The sequence below is a fragment of the Quercus suber genome, unplaced genomic scaffold (assembly GCF_002906115.3).
Source record: "Quercus suber isolate HL8 unplaced genomic scaffold, Cork oak 2.0 scaffold_714, whole genome shotgun sequence".
NCBI lineage: Eukaryota > Viridiplantae > Streptophyta > Magnoliopsida > Fagales > Fagaceae > Quercus > Quercus suber.
The window spans coordinates 268344-283039 of NW_027070155.1; the positions used below are offsets into that span (position 1 = coordinate 268344).

General features: G+C 37.0%; 1 protein-coding gene across 1 annotated transcript; it reads left to right on the forward strand.

The window, feature by feature from the left end:
- Window positions 1-10916: 10916 nt before the first annotated feature.
- LOC111993093 (cysteine-rich receptor-like protein kinase 44) lies at window positions 10917-14562 on the forward strand. The gene is made up of 7 exons (XM_024024949.2): window positions 10917-11842; window positions 12357-12479; window positions 12903-13024; window positions 13120-13330; window positions 13412-13649; window positions 13875-14025; window positions 14147-14562. The coding sequence occupies exons 1-7, from the start codon at window positions 11053-11055 to the stop codon at window positions 14453-14455; spliced, it is 1944 nt and encodes a 647-aa protein (XP_023880717.1). The 5' UTR covers window positions 10917-11052; the 3' UTR covers window positions 14456-14562.
- Window positions 14563-14696: the final 134 nt, after the last annotated feature.

Below are 14696 nucleotides of genomic sequence, written 5' to 3' on the forward strand. Positions count from 1 at the left end.
TTTGACGATCGAGTTCGAGCTAATCTCTTCCTCTCTATAACGGATTTTCAGTATTATTTTGGTGAGGAATTAAGGATAAATGAGATTTTTTTTTTTTTTTTTTTTTTTTATTTAAATTACGAGTACTGGTGATGATGCAAAGTTGCATACAGTTTTTACGCTACGCGCAATTCCAATGATGGCGTGACAACAAAGCAACTCGAATTTTTGGTTTTGTTATTTAGACTATCAATGAAGTCTACTCCGCATATGAAAATAACTTGGGACAAAACATATTGGACCAAATTACAGAGGAGATATGTCTAGGGGAACCTCTCGGGGTCTCTCTTCAGAGGAAGAAGCTGAACTGGCCAGGAGTAACAAGAAAGTAAAAGACATTCATCATGCAAACTTTATGGAAGGCAACGCTAGCACAGAGAAAGAGTTTTCGTGGGGAAAGGGTCATGCAAATCAACAGTCATCTCTTAAAGAAAAACTCGTGGGTGAGCTTCCAGGGGCATATCGAAGAGCTTTTGATCTTTTGGACGAGATGGAAGTGGCCCCTGAGACTGAACTTGACACCTCCGGCCTGAGGAAAGGACTTGCTGCAGTTAGAATAACCGATGAGCTGAAGCAAAAAATCAGGGCCCCGTGGGAAAGAGCATTGATTGTTAAACTTTGTGGGCGTACAGTGGGTTTTAATTTCTTACAGCAAAAAATCTCTGCCTTATGGAAACCAAAGGGAAGACTTGATATTGTGGATTTGAGTAAGGATTTTTATCTAGTCAAATTTTCAGCGATGGAAGACTATGATTTAGTGCTTGATAAAGGGCCCTGGTTTATTGGAGAGCACTTCCTCTCTATAAGGCCTTGGGTTCCAAATTTTAGACCATGCTCTACCGATGTTTCATCTATTGCGGTTTGGGTAAGACTCAATGATCTTCCTATTGAATACTACCAAGTGGAAGCTTTGAAGGAGATTGGCAGCACCATTGGAAAGGTCCTGAGGATTGACACTCATACTGCTTTGGAAGCGAGGGGTCGTTATGCCCGAATATGTGTGCAAATAGATGTGGAGAAGCCGCTGATCACTGCTTTACTTATCGGGAATTTCGAACAGCCAGTTAACTACGAAGGAATCCATAAATTGTGTTTTTCCTGTGGTAGGATTGGACACCGGAAGGAAGACTGCCCTCACATTATTCGGCCAGTTCAGACACTATCTAGGGGGGAAGAGGATGGAGTGGACAAGGCTCAGGGAAGCCCACGCGAAAAGCATGATGCTGAGTCAGCTGAGACTAGTGCAGATGAGGACAACACTTACGGACCTTGGATGGTTGTGACACGCAAAAGAAATGGGTACAAACCCAATAGGTACAACAGCACCTCTGGTACGAGCTGTTACCTTGAGGAAGGACAAAATCCCACTGGCGCCAACCTTCAAAAAAATGATTCCAGCAAGGAGCATGTGCATGACAGTAATAGGAAAAATGGTATGGCCCAGTCTAGTAATGGGCCTCAATGGGTTAAGGCTGATGATAAGAGGAAGTCAAATTTTCTAAATCCAAACCAAAGTGAAGCGAGCCTATCTTTCGTGGGCTTTAACACCGTGGGCTTTAAGGCTTCTTCTTTTATCCCAAAATCTTTAGGTCCGAAAAAAATTCCTAAAGGTAAAAAGGTTCTCGCAAAAGGTAGGCCAGCCTCCATTATCTCTAAGATTTCTGTAGCATCTGAGCACCATAATTCTGCTCCTCTTACTCCAAGCAACCACTGTTCTTCTTTGAATTCCATGGGTGCCGAGATGGGTAGTCAATTTGAGAGGTTTTACCGTGGAAGTGGTTTAAATGGTGAGAGTAGTAGTACGGATAGCAAAGAAGTGGCTATGGAGGCAATCCAGTTCAGCGCTCAACGAAGCCCGGTGCGCCGTCCCATAGTTATAAGAAGAGATGGCGAGTTTGGGTCCGTCAATGTCCACTGATCCTATGAGACAAGTGAGACTGACTCCTTGGGGGCAAGCTCGAAGGTTCAAATTGAAGGTGGTGATGGTGAGATTAGCTTATTGGGAAACTATGTTCTTAATCCCACCAATTCCAAGGTGATACAGCCCGAACCCATGGAAGATGTAGAGGGTGAGAAGGGTGATAGAGGTTCAGGCCTATGTCCTATTAGTGCTTCAGTCTTGAATGGAGCTCTCTGTGATGGGTCTTCTGCTTTGCCAGCAAATTCAAATGCCAGGGAGGGACAGGTTAAGGAAGTTATGGAGGAAGATTGTATGGAGTTTGATGGTAGAGGCGATATTACCTCTGCTTGATGGTTTGTGTTTTGTTCTTATCTATGTTGTTACCTATGAATATTATCATATGGAATAGCAGGGGTTCTCTGAAACCCAATTTTCAGAAATATGTTACTGAACTTGCTCATAACTACAATCCTGCTATTATGGTGGTGATGGAAACAAAATTAGGTGGTGATCGAGCAAAAGCGATTACCGACAGATTGCCTTTTGATAGGGTGATTCATTCAGATACTATTGGCTATGTGGGGGTTTATGGTTGCTGTGGAATTCAGATAGAATGGAGGTGTCGTTGATTTCAAAGACTGAGCGGGAAATTCATGTCACAGTTAAGGTATGTGCCTCTGACTTTTCTTGGATTTTTTCTGTGGTGTATGCTAGTCCTCGGTTTGAGGAAAGGTCTATTCTATGGAATAATTTGTCTGGTTTAGCTGAACTGCATAATATGGCTTGGGTTATTGTGGGGGATTTTAACGAACCTCTGGTGGAGGATGACAAGTTTGGTGGCAGAACTGTCAGTATGAATAGATCCTTGCAATTCAAATATTGTCTTGATAAATGCAATATGGTTGATTTGGGGTTCTCAGAGCTGAGGTTCACCTGGTCTAATGGAAGAGAACTTTCTGCGCTAATTTAGGAGAGAATTGATAGGTTTTTTGTAAACACTGCTTGGTATTCAAACTTTCCTGAGGCAAAAGTTACCCATCTTACCCGCTGTCACTCTGACCACTGCCCTGTGCTTCTGGAAACTACAAAGCATTACCAGCTTCAACTTCCTAGACCTTTTAGATTCCAGAGTTGCTGGTTGTCTGATCCTTCTTTTCCTGTAGTGGTCTCATCTACTTGGAATCCGGTAAATTCCCTTTAGGGGGCCATAAATAACCTTGTTACTGAAGTGAAGCGGTGGAATAAGGAACATTTTGGTAATGTTTTCAGCAAGAAGAGGAGGATCATGGCCCGGCTTAATGGAATTCAGAAGGCTATTGCTTTAAGACCTTCTTCAAATCTGTTGGATTTAGAGAAGCAACTCCAAAGAGAGCTGGAAATTATTTTAGACCAGGAGAGGGACATTTGGGCTCTTAAGTCTAGAGTTAATTGGATGATTCAAGGAGATAGGAACACTTCCTTCTATCATATGTCCACTATGGTCAGAAGAAGCAAGAACCGAATTTCCGCCATCAAGAACAGTGTAGGGGAGTGGCTGTATGATGAGAGAGATGTTATGGAGCATATTAGAGGGGATTTTCAGGACCCTTTTTGCTCTTCTCTTGCTCTCTCAGAGAAGAATCCCCAACTCTTGCCTCAGGGGCAGGCCTATCTATCGGAGGATGATTGTGAATCCCTTTGTGGTGAGATCACAGAGGAGGAAATAAAAATTGCTCTATGGTCGATGAAGCCTTTTAAAGTGCCTGGTCCCAATGGGCTGCATGCAGGTTTTTATCAGCACTTTTGGCTGGTGGTTGGGAAATCTCTGGTTGAGGAAACTAAAGGGATTTTCTCTAGAAAAAAAATCCCAGATTATCTCAATAGGACCCTTATTACCCTTATTCCTAAGATCCAAGGCCCGGAAAGTTGGGCAATTACCACCCAATCAGCCTATGTAATATTGTTTATAAAGACATCACAAAGGTTATTGTGGCTCGGATTAGACCTTTCTTGGATAAGCTTGTTTCCCCCCTTCAATCTGCTTTTGTTCCAGGAAGAAAAGGTATTGATAATGCGATTATAGTTTAGGAGATTGTTCGTTCCATTAGTAAAGCCAAAGGTAAAGAGGGGTTCATAGCCATAAAGATAGATCTTGAAAAAGCTTATGACAAGCTTGAGTGAGGTTTCATTAGGGAGAGGCTGCTTGGTTTCAAGTTTCCTATGGACCTAGTGGAGATCATTATGAGCTGTATTTCCACAGTCTCAACCTCGATTTTATTTAATGGGGGTATGATAGAGCCTATTAACCCTTCTAGAGGTATCAGACAAGGAGACACTCTATCCCCTTACATATTCATTTTGTGTATGGAATTTCTAGGCCAACTTATTGAGGGGAAATGTAATGAGAAATTGTGGAATCCAGTTAAAGCTTCTAGGAGTGGGCCTAGCTTCTCTCACCTTGTTAGGACATATATGTTTTAACTTGTTTAAGAACATATGTCACTTAGTTATGTAAATTGGCTAATCCTTTGACAAAACACACTCTGCTTGTAATTGGGTAGTTCTAGGTGTTTTTAATACTTCAAGAAACAATGTTTCAAGCTCAAGTGTTGAAGTCATCAAGTCTGTCCAAGAAAAAGTAAGTTGAAGTGCAGGATTTTTAAAGCTCGACACCTCTCGATAGCTACCTCGACACCTGCTATCTGTCGAGAATTAAAAAGTCAGAATTTCAATATGATTTTCTTGGGATCCGTGAATATGTTTTTGGGCTTTCTTTTCTTCTAACCCTAAACATATAAAAGGATTATTTTAAGAGCCGTTTTGGAAGACACAAGTTGTATTATCATTGAGAAATCTCTGTTTATGCAAATTGTGCTCAACAGACAAGGTTCTTGACCTAGTTCATCTTCCATCAAGAAGTTGCTGTGTATTTGCACCATAGGGTTTTGTGACCAAGCATCTTCCTGCTATTCATCACGTGGATGAACTGAAAAACTTTGCAGCCAACCATTCTTTCTCAAGTTGGTGTTCTGAAGTCGCGTACTTGGATCCGCGCATTGGTTAGTCACGTACACTCTGTTTATGCAAATTGTGCTCAACAGACAAGGTTCTTGACCTAGTTCATCTTCCATCAAGAAGTTGCTGTGTATTTGCACCATAGGGTTTTGTGACCAAGCATCTTCCTGCTATTCATCACGTGGATGAACTGAAGAACTTTGCAGCCAACCATTCTTTCTCAAGTTGGTGTTCTGAAGTCGCGTACTTGGATCCGCGCATTGGTTAGTCACGTACTTGGGAGCCGTGCATCAAAGGTGGAGACTGTCACTACAGATCAAGTCCATTGGGTATTGAGGTAAGGGTTCAACTGTAGGTTGGTAAGGTACTTGGGATTCCTTTCTTGTAACCGCTTGATTTGATAATAGTGGAGTTTCGGGAGTGGTGACCTAAAAATCACCTGGTGGGGTTTTTGCCGTTAAGGTTTTCCCCATTCGTAAACAAATCACCGTGTCATTTATTTTTCCGCTGCATAATTAGTATTTGGTGATTTGTTTGTGCTTCCACGTATTTGCATGTTAAAATTGATTAATTAATAACTTGGCTAATTAATTAATTAATTAGGGTTAATCACAAGGGGTCATTCAGATTGTGACCGAACACACCTTTTCTTTGCAGACGACTTGGTGCTGTTTGCTAAAGCTAATCAAACTAATTGCATTGCTATTCGTGAGGTGCTTGATACCTTTTGTGAAAAATCGGGGCAGACTATTAGTGAGTCCAAGTCAACGGTGTTTTTTTGGCCAAATGTTGATATGGAGAGTAGGGAGGATATGTGCAGTCTGCTTGGGTTTAGAGCGACTTCTTCTATTGGAAAATATTTTGGTATTCCTATTTATCATCAGGGGCAGTTGAATCAAGATTTTAATTTTATCTTGGATAGAATGAAGAAAAAGCTTTCGGGGTGGAAAGCAAATCTTTTGTCAATGGCGGGCAGATCTGTTCTTATCCAATCTTCCTTCTCCACTATTCCCAATTATTCCATGCAGTGTGCTTATCTCCCAAGTAAAGTGTTGGAAGGCATAGATAGGATCAGTAAGAATTTCTTATGGGGTACAACAGAGACTTCAAAAAAGACGCATTGGGTGGGTTGGCAGAAGGTGACAAGGCCTAGGAAGGAGGGTGGTCTGGGATTACAAACTGCAAAGGGAAGGAATACCTCCTTGTTGGCAAAGCTTAATTGGAGGTTCCACTCAAAAAAAGAAACCTTATGGGCCAGAGTTCTTAGGAACAAATACTGCACTCATCGGAGAACAAGCTCGGCCAATAGTCATAAACTTCCTTGCTCCCGAGTATGGAAAGGTATGAGGAAAGGCCAAGAGGTTTTTAATGCCGGAACAAAATGGGTGATTGGGAATGACAGCAATCTGAGGTTCTGGACGGATAATTGGTCTTCTCAAGGTCCCATCAGAGGTTTAGTGCAAGGCCCTTTCACTAGGGAGGAAGGTAACATGAATGTGAAGGAAGTGATTTCAGCAACTGGGTGGAATTGGTCAAAGATTTCTTTTGATCTTCCTCTGAGTATAAAGCTGGGAATTCAGGCCACTCCCTACGCCATTGTTGCTAGGATTGAGGATAGAATGTCGTGGGCTGCAAATACTCATGGGAATTTTGATCTAAAAAGCGCGTACAATTTGGCAACCTTGGGGAATGTCAACCACGACTTCAAGGGGCATTGGATTTGGAGAATCAAAATCCTTCCACGAATCCAATTCTTTGTTTGGAAATGCCTTCACAATAGCATCGATGTTAAAGATTGTTTAGCTTCTAGAGGTATCAGTTCTGACCCTTCTTGTCCCCAGTGTCGCGACAAACCTGAAACTATTATTCACTTACTTCGAGATTGTGGGGGCAGTAAGGATCTTTGGAAGCAGCTTGGCATCTCTGAAGCAGATTCGAAATTTTTCACTTGTGATCTTTATTCTTGGCTGATCGAAAATGCAAGGAATGACCAATGTGGTAGTCCCAGCAAACCTCCTTGGAACATAGTCTTCCTTTTTGCCATTTGGATGATATGGATGCAAAGGAACAAAGTAATTTTCCAAAATAGTAATCCCGACCCAAACTTAGCTGGCCATATTATTAATCAAGCCAGTGATTTCTTCTGGTATGCCGCGGATTGGAAGAAGGCCAATAGCTTTGCAATGAAGAATGTTAAATGAGAGAGGCCAAGAAGTGATTGGAGAAAGCTAAACACGGATGGATCATCCCTAGGCAACCTGGGTTTAGCTGGTGGAGGAGGTGTGATAAGAGATGAATCCGGTAATTGGGTGGTAGGATTTTCAAGAAGAATTGGTGTTACTTCTAGCTTTGAAGCGGAGCTATGGGCGTTAAGGGATGGATTAAACATCTGTGTGAACAAAAATTTTCAAGCCGTGGAAGTAGAGATGGATGCAAAAGCCAAAATTGATATTCTTCAAAATCCCACTCAGACAAACCCAATTATTTCTCCCCTTCTAGATGACTGTAAACAGCTGGTAAGTCAGATACCACAGATTTGGTTCAGCCATTGTTACCGAGAAGCCAATAGATGTGCTGACTCTCTCGCAAGAAAGGGTGTGAAACAAGATGAAGTGTTCTGCATTATTTAGTACCCGCCTGTGGAGTTACTCCCTGTTTTCAATCATGACCTTTCTGGGCTGTGTATAAGTAGGCACTGTCCTACTGGCTTTGTGCTGGTGTAGTTTTCCTTTTATTATCCCTTTTAGCCAAAAAAAAAAGTCTACTTCGCGTGTATGCAAAACTCTGACCAAAATAGATGAATTTAACTTTTTGAAAGTAAAAAAGTTTAGCTCCAATTCCATTTTAGAGTTATTATTTTTCAACCTTTTAAATAGTGATATACAATATAAAATTAAAAACTATAGGGTTATGAGTGGATACCCAAATTACAAAAGAATGGAGAAAGGTTAGAAAAAAATATTAATGATATCACAATTGAGAAAACCATTGCTAAGCAGAAAGGTCAAAATCATAGTTTGGGTTTCTTTTGTTTGATAATACAAAAGAATTACATAATTTTTTAGAGTATTGAGATAATATGTTGTGATCAAAGTACAAAAAGAGTACATACAAGAGTGAACTCATGTGAAAGTAATGTTCAACAATCACAACTTATCAATTTGTAAAAGATGCTTTATATGGAAGTTTTTGCATTTCAAATCTCTAGTTGTTGTGTCAATTAAATTTAAACTAGTATGTAACACGTGCTTATGCATGAAAATGATGAATTATAATAGTACTATTGATGTTAATTTAAGTTACTAAACATAGAGGACATAGTTTTTCTTTGCAATATTCTTGATATTGGTTACACCAAGTTTTTTATTACATTACTATTACGTATATAATTTTTAAAATCACTATTGGATACTACAAATAAAATATCAATTCACAATTATTGTTTGTGAAATTCTACTAAATATAACACAAAATATAATAATAAATTGGGCAAATAGTATCTCCTAAATTGAATGGGAATAGGTGCATGTGATTGTTCTGCTTAATTGCAATTTGCATGTTACGTTCAATATCTCTGCGTACAAAATATCTAAATAGAAATAATATAAAAAAATATGTTCATTAGTTCAGGAAAAAAAAAAAATAACAGCTAAAATCTAAACAATTTAATTCGTAAGAAAAGCTAACAAAAACAAAATCCAATTTTGATTTTAATTTTAATTGAATTTTCTCTAAAATTTGGTTTAAAAAAGCAACATATATATATATATATATTACCTCGTTAATAATGGACCGTACATATATAGTCATGGTATATTACAAAAATGACTTATAAATTTGAATTGTTTTTAATTATACAAAAAAAAAGGCTCATAAATATAAAATCATTCAAATTCTCTCTTCCTCTAATTATATATAGAGTTAGATATATGATTATGTTTTTTTATGGTTTATTTATATTGGATTTCTCGTTTTCTACACTAAATTAATTTATTTGACACAAAAATTTAAAAAAAAAACTTAAATTAGATGGGACACGTGGCACAAAATTTAACTCTAATTGAAATCCAATCAATAAATTCACTTGACACAAAAATTTAAAAACTTAGATTAAATGAGACACGTGGTGCAAAATTAGACTCATAATTGAATTTCAATTTGAAATCCAATTGGATTTTCTCTCAGCTTTGCTTTTATATATATATATATATAGATTCTTCTCTGTTTAAATTACTAATTGAGTCCTCTAGTTATAGTGTAAAGTTCAATTTGCCCTCAACTATTAATTGTGTGAATTGGGTAGCTCAAATATTCATTGTGTCAATTTAGGTCATCAATTTTTTAAAATGTCACAATTAAACCTTTATCATATATTAAACAACAAACTCAATATTGTTCCAATAGATTAATATTCAATTTATTACTTTTGAAACTATAATGTTTAATTATTTGATTTTTATTATTTGGGGTTTAATTTATGGACTAAGTTTGGTTACAAGCTTGGTTATAGCCAACAATATAGGAAGATGACATATGTCCATGTTAAGTGCAATTCACAGGACTTACTTAAAACAAATGTATCCAAACACTTAAATTTGGTTTAATACACATGATAGGAACACTTGTTATTTTCCTATTGTTGGTTGTAGCCAAACTTTATTATTAATTTGTTACTTTTGAAAGGGTAAGGCTTAATTTGTTATGTTTTAAAAATTATGGTTTAATTTATTACTTTTGAAATTATAGAGTATAATTTGTTTCACCCATAATCTATTGGATTTAAAATGTAATTCTGAAAAATTATTATAGAAAACATTAAAAAAATCAAAATTAATTTAATTTCCTTAAAATTTATGTAGATAGTAGATCTAAGTATGAAATTTAATTTTTTTTTATAGGAGACTTAATTTTAAAATTTGAGGAAGTACATTGACAAAATCAAATTAAATGTTTCCTAATAATGTTAGAAGACTAAAATAATTAATATTTTTTGGAAAAAAAAATTTTCAAGTGTTTGGTTGCAAACTTGAAAATGCCCTGAAAAATATTTTCAAATGTTTGATTGCATTCTTAAAAATGCAATAGAAAACAAATTTCCTACTACTTTCCCATATCTTTTCATCTCCCAAGCACATTTATATATATATTTTTTTAAAGAAAAATTTTAGATAAAATAAAATCATGATTAGCAACCTTAGTGGGGGGATGTTTGGGTGGCTAATGGTGGGATATTGGGATGTGGAGGTTTAGTTGATAAGTTTTTGTGAGGTGGAAAGAAAAGATCATAAATAGAAGTATAAAATATTTTCTGTCAGAAGTATCTTTATTTTGTATTAACAATTTCAGTCACCTAAAACATCCATAAATTATATATATATATATATATATTCTAGAAATTAGTTTCCGTAGAAACAAACACAACCTTAGGTACAAGTAGTAGTGGTTGGTGATGGTGCAAACTTAGGTCGCCGGTCAACCAAGAAAGTCGCGCAAGTTAAATTTGCGTTATTAGAATTGGACATGGGAAGAACTTTAAAAATGGTGGTCAAATGGATTAGGTTTTCCCTTTGAACAAAAATTTTCAAAATTTTCCTTTTATATTTGTTTGGGTAATTTGTATTTATTTATGCATTATAAAAATGATGTTCTGACTTTACTTAGATTTGTTTCTCGGTAAATGGCAAAACTTGCTCCCACCTATGTTCTTCCCCCCTGTCAATTGATCCAAGGAGTACTTTTGAACGTAGCGGGGAAAGAAGATTATGTTAATTTTGGACGCAATCTTTGGCACAAAGTAAAAGAAAGCGATAGAGGAAGGAGAAGAGAAAAGAGTATTCGTTGGGGAGGAATTTTCCGTTGTTTGCTAGGTATGGAAAATGGGAGGAGATGAAAAGTCTTTACCAGAAACTCGTGACTTTTTCCCATTCTCTATCCTTTAGAGTTGACTGACTGGCATTAACCTCAGATCACTTATGGTCTTACCCTAAACGCATTGCATTGCATCTTCCTTTGCTTTGAACACCATGCCAACAACACAAACTTGATTGCAGCAATGAGCAAACTAAAGTCGCCCTTCTCAGTAAAGCCTCTACGAACAAATCCATCCATTCTATGAAAACATGGCACCGGTTTCTCCTAGTCTAATTTTTTCACTGTGTCTGATTTTCATACTCATTCCTCAAGCCGCTACTCAGCCAAGCTTCATATGCCACACCTGTTCACCTGGCCTGGGTACCTATACCACTAACAGTACCTACGCAGCGAACCTCAAACATGTTTTTTCATCCTTCTCCTCCAACACCGAAATTGAAAATGGGTTTTACAGTGCCTCTTTTGGCCAGGACCCTGACAAAGTCTATGCAATTGGACTCTGTAGAGGAGATCTTAATCAAGATTTTTGCCGAAGTTGCATTAATGACGCTACACTTGCTCTCATACAACTTTGTCCCAATCAAAAGGAGGCAATAGGTTGGTACGACAATTGCACTTTGCGCTTCTCAAACCACTCCATATATGGAAGCGGGGATGAAATTCCTTCTTGCTTTATTAACCAAAATAACGTGTCGGATGTAGATGGCTTCGGCAAAGCAGTCAAGTCCCTGTTAGATAGTATGATAAGTGAAGCTGCATCTAGTAATCGCAAGTTTGCTACCAAGACCTCAGTCGCCCCTGACTTGAGCAAATTGTATGGGTTTGTGCAGTGCACTCTTGACTTGTCCGAGCAACAATGCAATAATTGTTTAGAAATGACTTCTTCACAACTTCCACTGTTTACTATTGGAATGGGAGGTGGTAGATTTTACACACCAAGCTGCAATTTTAGGTTTGACACCAATCTTTTTTTTCAACCTCAAGCTGATGCATCCTTGCCACCATCACCGATTTTTCCTTCTCCCATGCCTATAAAAGGTGCGGTAATTCTCATGTAAATAGTACACACACAAAATTTCACCAATTCTTTTACAATTTATTGAGATAGTAAGTTATTACTTTCACAGTAGTTTCACCTAAGCTTGTATATTTATAACATGCTTTTATTATAGGCCAAACAAAATATGTCACGGAATTTTGTGTGCAATTATTTCTTCTCCTCACAGTACATGTTGCCCATCTTACAAGTATTTCTTGGGAATGGTATTTATGAGTGGGCTAGTTGACACTGTTCAATTTAATCCAGGCTACTATGAAGTTCATAAGTATTGTGTTGTTATTTTCTTTTTCTACACAAAGCAACATATATATGTGTTGCAGTATTACTATCAACTCCTTTTTTCCTTAATTATGTGGTGATAAGTTGTAATGTGTGTCACAAATGAATAATTCTTTCCACTATAAGAGTAGAAGAACCTTAATGACTAGTGATTGAAATTAAGCAATAGACATGCCTTTCATTAACAATATGCTTTTGGTTTTGGTTTCCCAGAAAATGAGAGAAACACAGCTCGAATTGCCATTATCATTGCTGTTCCAACTGTTGTTGCCATGATACTTGTCATCAGCATTTGCATCTTTTTAAGAGCAAGGAAGCCAATGGATACATGTGAAAGTAAGTTAAAATTAGTTCAATTGCTGCTAGTTATTTGAAAAGTATTCTGTCATAGAAAAAGAAAACATTTATAAAAATGTGAAGCGTAGGAATTCACATTTTTTAAAAACTGTAGGTTACGGCATTTGGTGTTTTTTGAGAGGGGAAAAAAAATGCTTTTCTTTACAAATGATATCATTCCCCATAAATTTGGCATGTGATCAGTTGCTCATTCTTTCTTAAAAATAGACCTTATGCGGCTATGCATGTCTCACCATAAAATGTTTATTATTATTTTTTTGAATAATCATCATAAAAAGTTTGCGGTTATAAGTATAGACATTAATTGCGTGTACGTTGAGGAAAAGGCAAGGAACTAAGAATGCACCTGTATCATTTAAATATATATATATATATAGATATTAACTTGTTTCTCTTGTGAAGCTGTGGACGAAATAACAAGTGTAGAATCCTTGCAATTCGAGTTCAGCACCATTAGAGCAGCCACTGACAACTTTTCTGATGCAAATAAGCTTGGTAAAGGTGGATTTGGGGCAGTTTACAGGGTAGGAAGTCATTTTGATAGAACAAAATAATTTAATCATGTGTTAAATGATGACTTCTAATTTCCTGAAGTTGACTAAATTTTTTATATATTCAGGGTACACTTCCCAAAGGACAAAAAATAGCTGTAAAAAGACTAGCAAGAAACTCTGGACAAGGAGATCAAGAATTTAAGAATGAGGTTTTGTTAGTAGCCAAGCTTCAACACCGCAATTTAGTCAGGCTCCTTGGATTTTGCTTGGAAGGAAATGAAAGACTTCTAATCTATGAGTTTGTGCCTAACACAAGCCTTGATCGCTACATATTTGGTACCATTGCACTTCCATTTATACATTGTACATTGTACCAAAATAATTTCATTTGGTAACAATATGGTTTCATGAATGTAGATTCGATGAAGTGTGTAGATTTAAATTGGGAAAGGCGTTATAAAATCATAGGAGGTGTTGCTCGAGGGCTTTTGTACCTACATGAGGATTCTCGACTTCGAATTATTCATCGTGACCTCAAAGCTGCCAACATTTTATTAGATTCAGAAATGAACCCTAAAATTTCAGATTTTGGCATGGCAAGGATGTTTGTATTGGATCAAAGTGAAGGAACTACCAATAGAATTGTGGGAACCTAGTAAGTATCACAACAATCTAGAGATAACTGCTACAATTATGCATGCCTTGAATAATTGACTTAAATAGGTCAATTATAATGGAACTAACACCAAAGGCATAACAACGATGGGAATTAAATCATATGGTTACAACTCATAATCATTAATGGTTTATTACGTTTCAAATTAGGACTAATTTATAATTATTCTTTAACCAAACTAATTTTATTAATATTATTTTGTAGCGGATATATGGCTCCAGAATATGCAATGTTTGGACAATTCTCAGTCAAATCAGATATTTTTAGTTTTGGTGTGTTAATACTGGAAATTGTAAGCGGCCAAAAAATTACTCGTTTCTGTGATGAAGAGAATATTATATACCTTCTAACATATGTGAGTATGAATATCAATTGGTACTATATTTTGTGTGAAAGGGGGGGTGGGGGGATTTTGAGAATCGGGAAAAACAAAAATTGGTATAAGTTTTAGTTTTGACATCGATATATTTTTACAGGCATGGGAAAATTGGAGGGAGGGGACAACTTCAAATCTCATAGATCCCACATTAAGGAGCGGTCCAATAGCTGAAATGATGAGATGTATTCACATTGGGCTGCTTTGTGTTCAACAAAATGTTGCTGACAGACCAAACATGACTTCAGTACTTCTCATGCTTAATAGCAATTCTGTCGCTCTCCCTGCACCTACACAACCTGCAAGCTTTCTGCAGAGCAATCTTCCGTCAGCCGAATCCTTACAACAGGGTATTAATTCCAGTGTAACAAAGTATGAGGTTTCAATTACCGAGTTGTATCCCAGGTAGAGTTCTTTGGATGATGGATAGAATACGCGTGTATGTCTAGAAAGTTTTACTTGCTGCAATATATATTCATTGTATCAATATATCTTAAGAAGTGAGCACCTATTCAATATATATTTGCCAACCAAATCTTCTTCTTCTTCTTTTATTTTTTTATTTTTATTTTTTATTGAGAAACTTGTCAATCAAACCTAGATCCAGCCAAAACAGAAGGAATTGAACCGAAAGTCGTTATTCATTACGA

What these genes read in the sequence shown, in the direction of transcription:
- LOC111993093 (XM_024024949.2), top strand. Translation starts at nt 11,053, where the DNA reads ATGGCACCGGTTTCTCCTAGTCTAATTTTTTCACTGTGTCTGATTTTC. An exon ending in AATAGAATTGTGGGAACCTA is followed by an intron (nt 13,650 to 13,874) that starts GTAAGTATCACA and finishes ATTATTTTGTAG; the next exon opens with CGGATATATGGCTCCAGAAT. An exon ending in TTATATACCTTCTAACATAT is followed by an intron (nt 14,026 to 14,146) that starts GTGAGTATGAAT and finishes ATATTTTTACAG; the next exon opens with GCATGGGAAAATTGGAGGGA.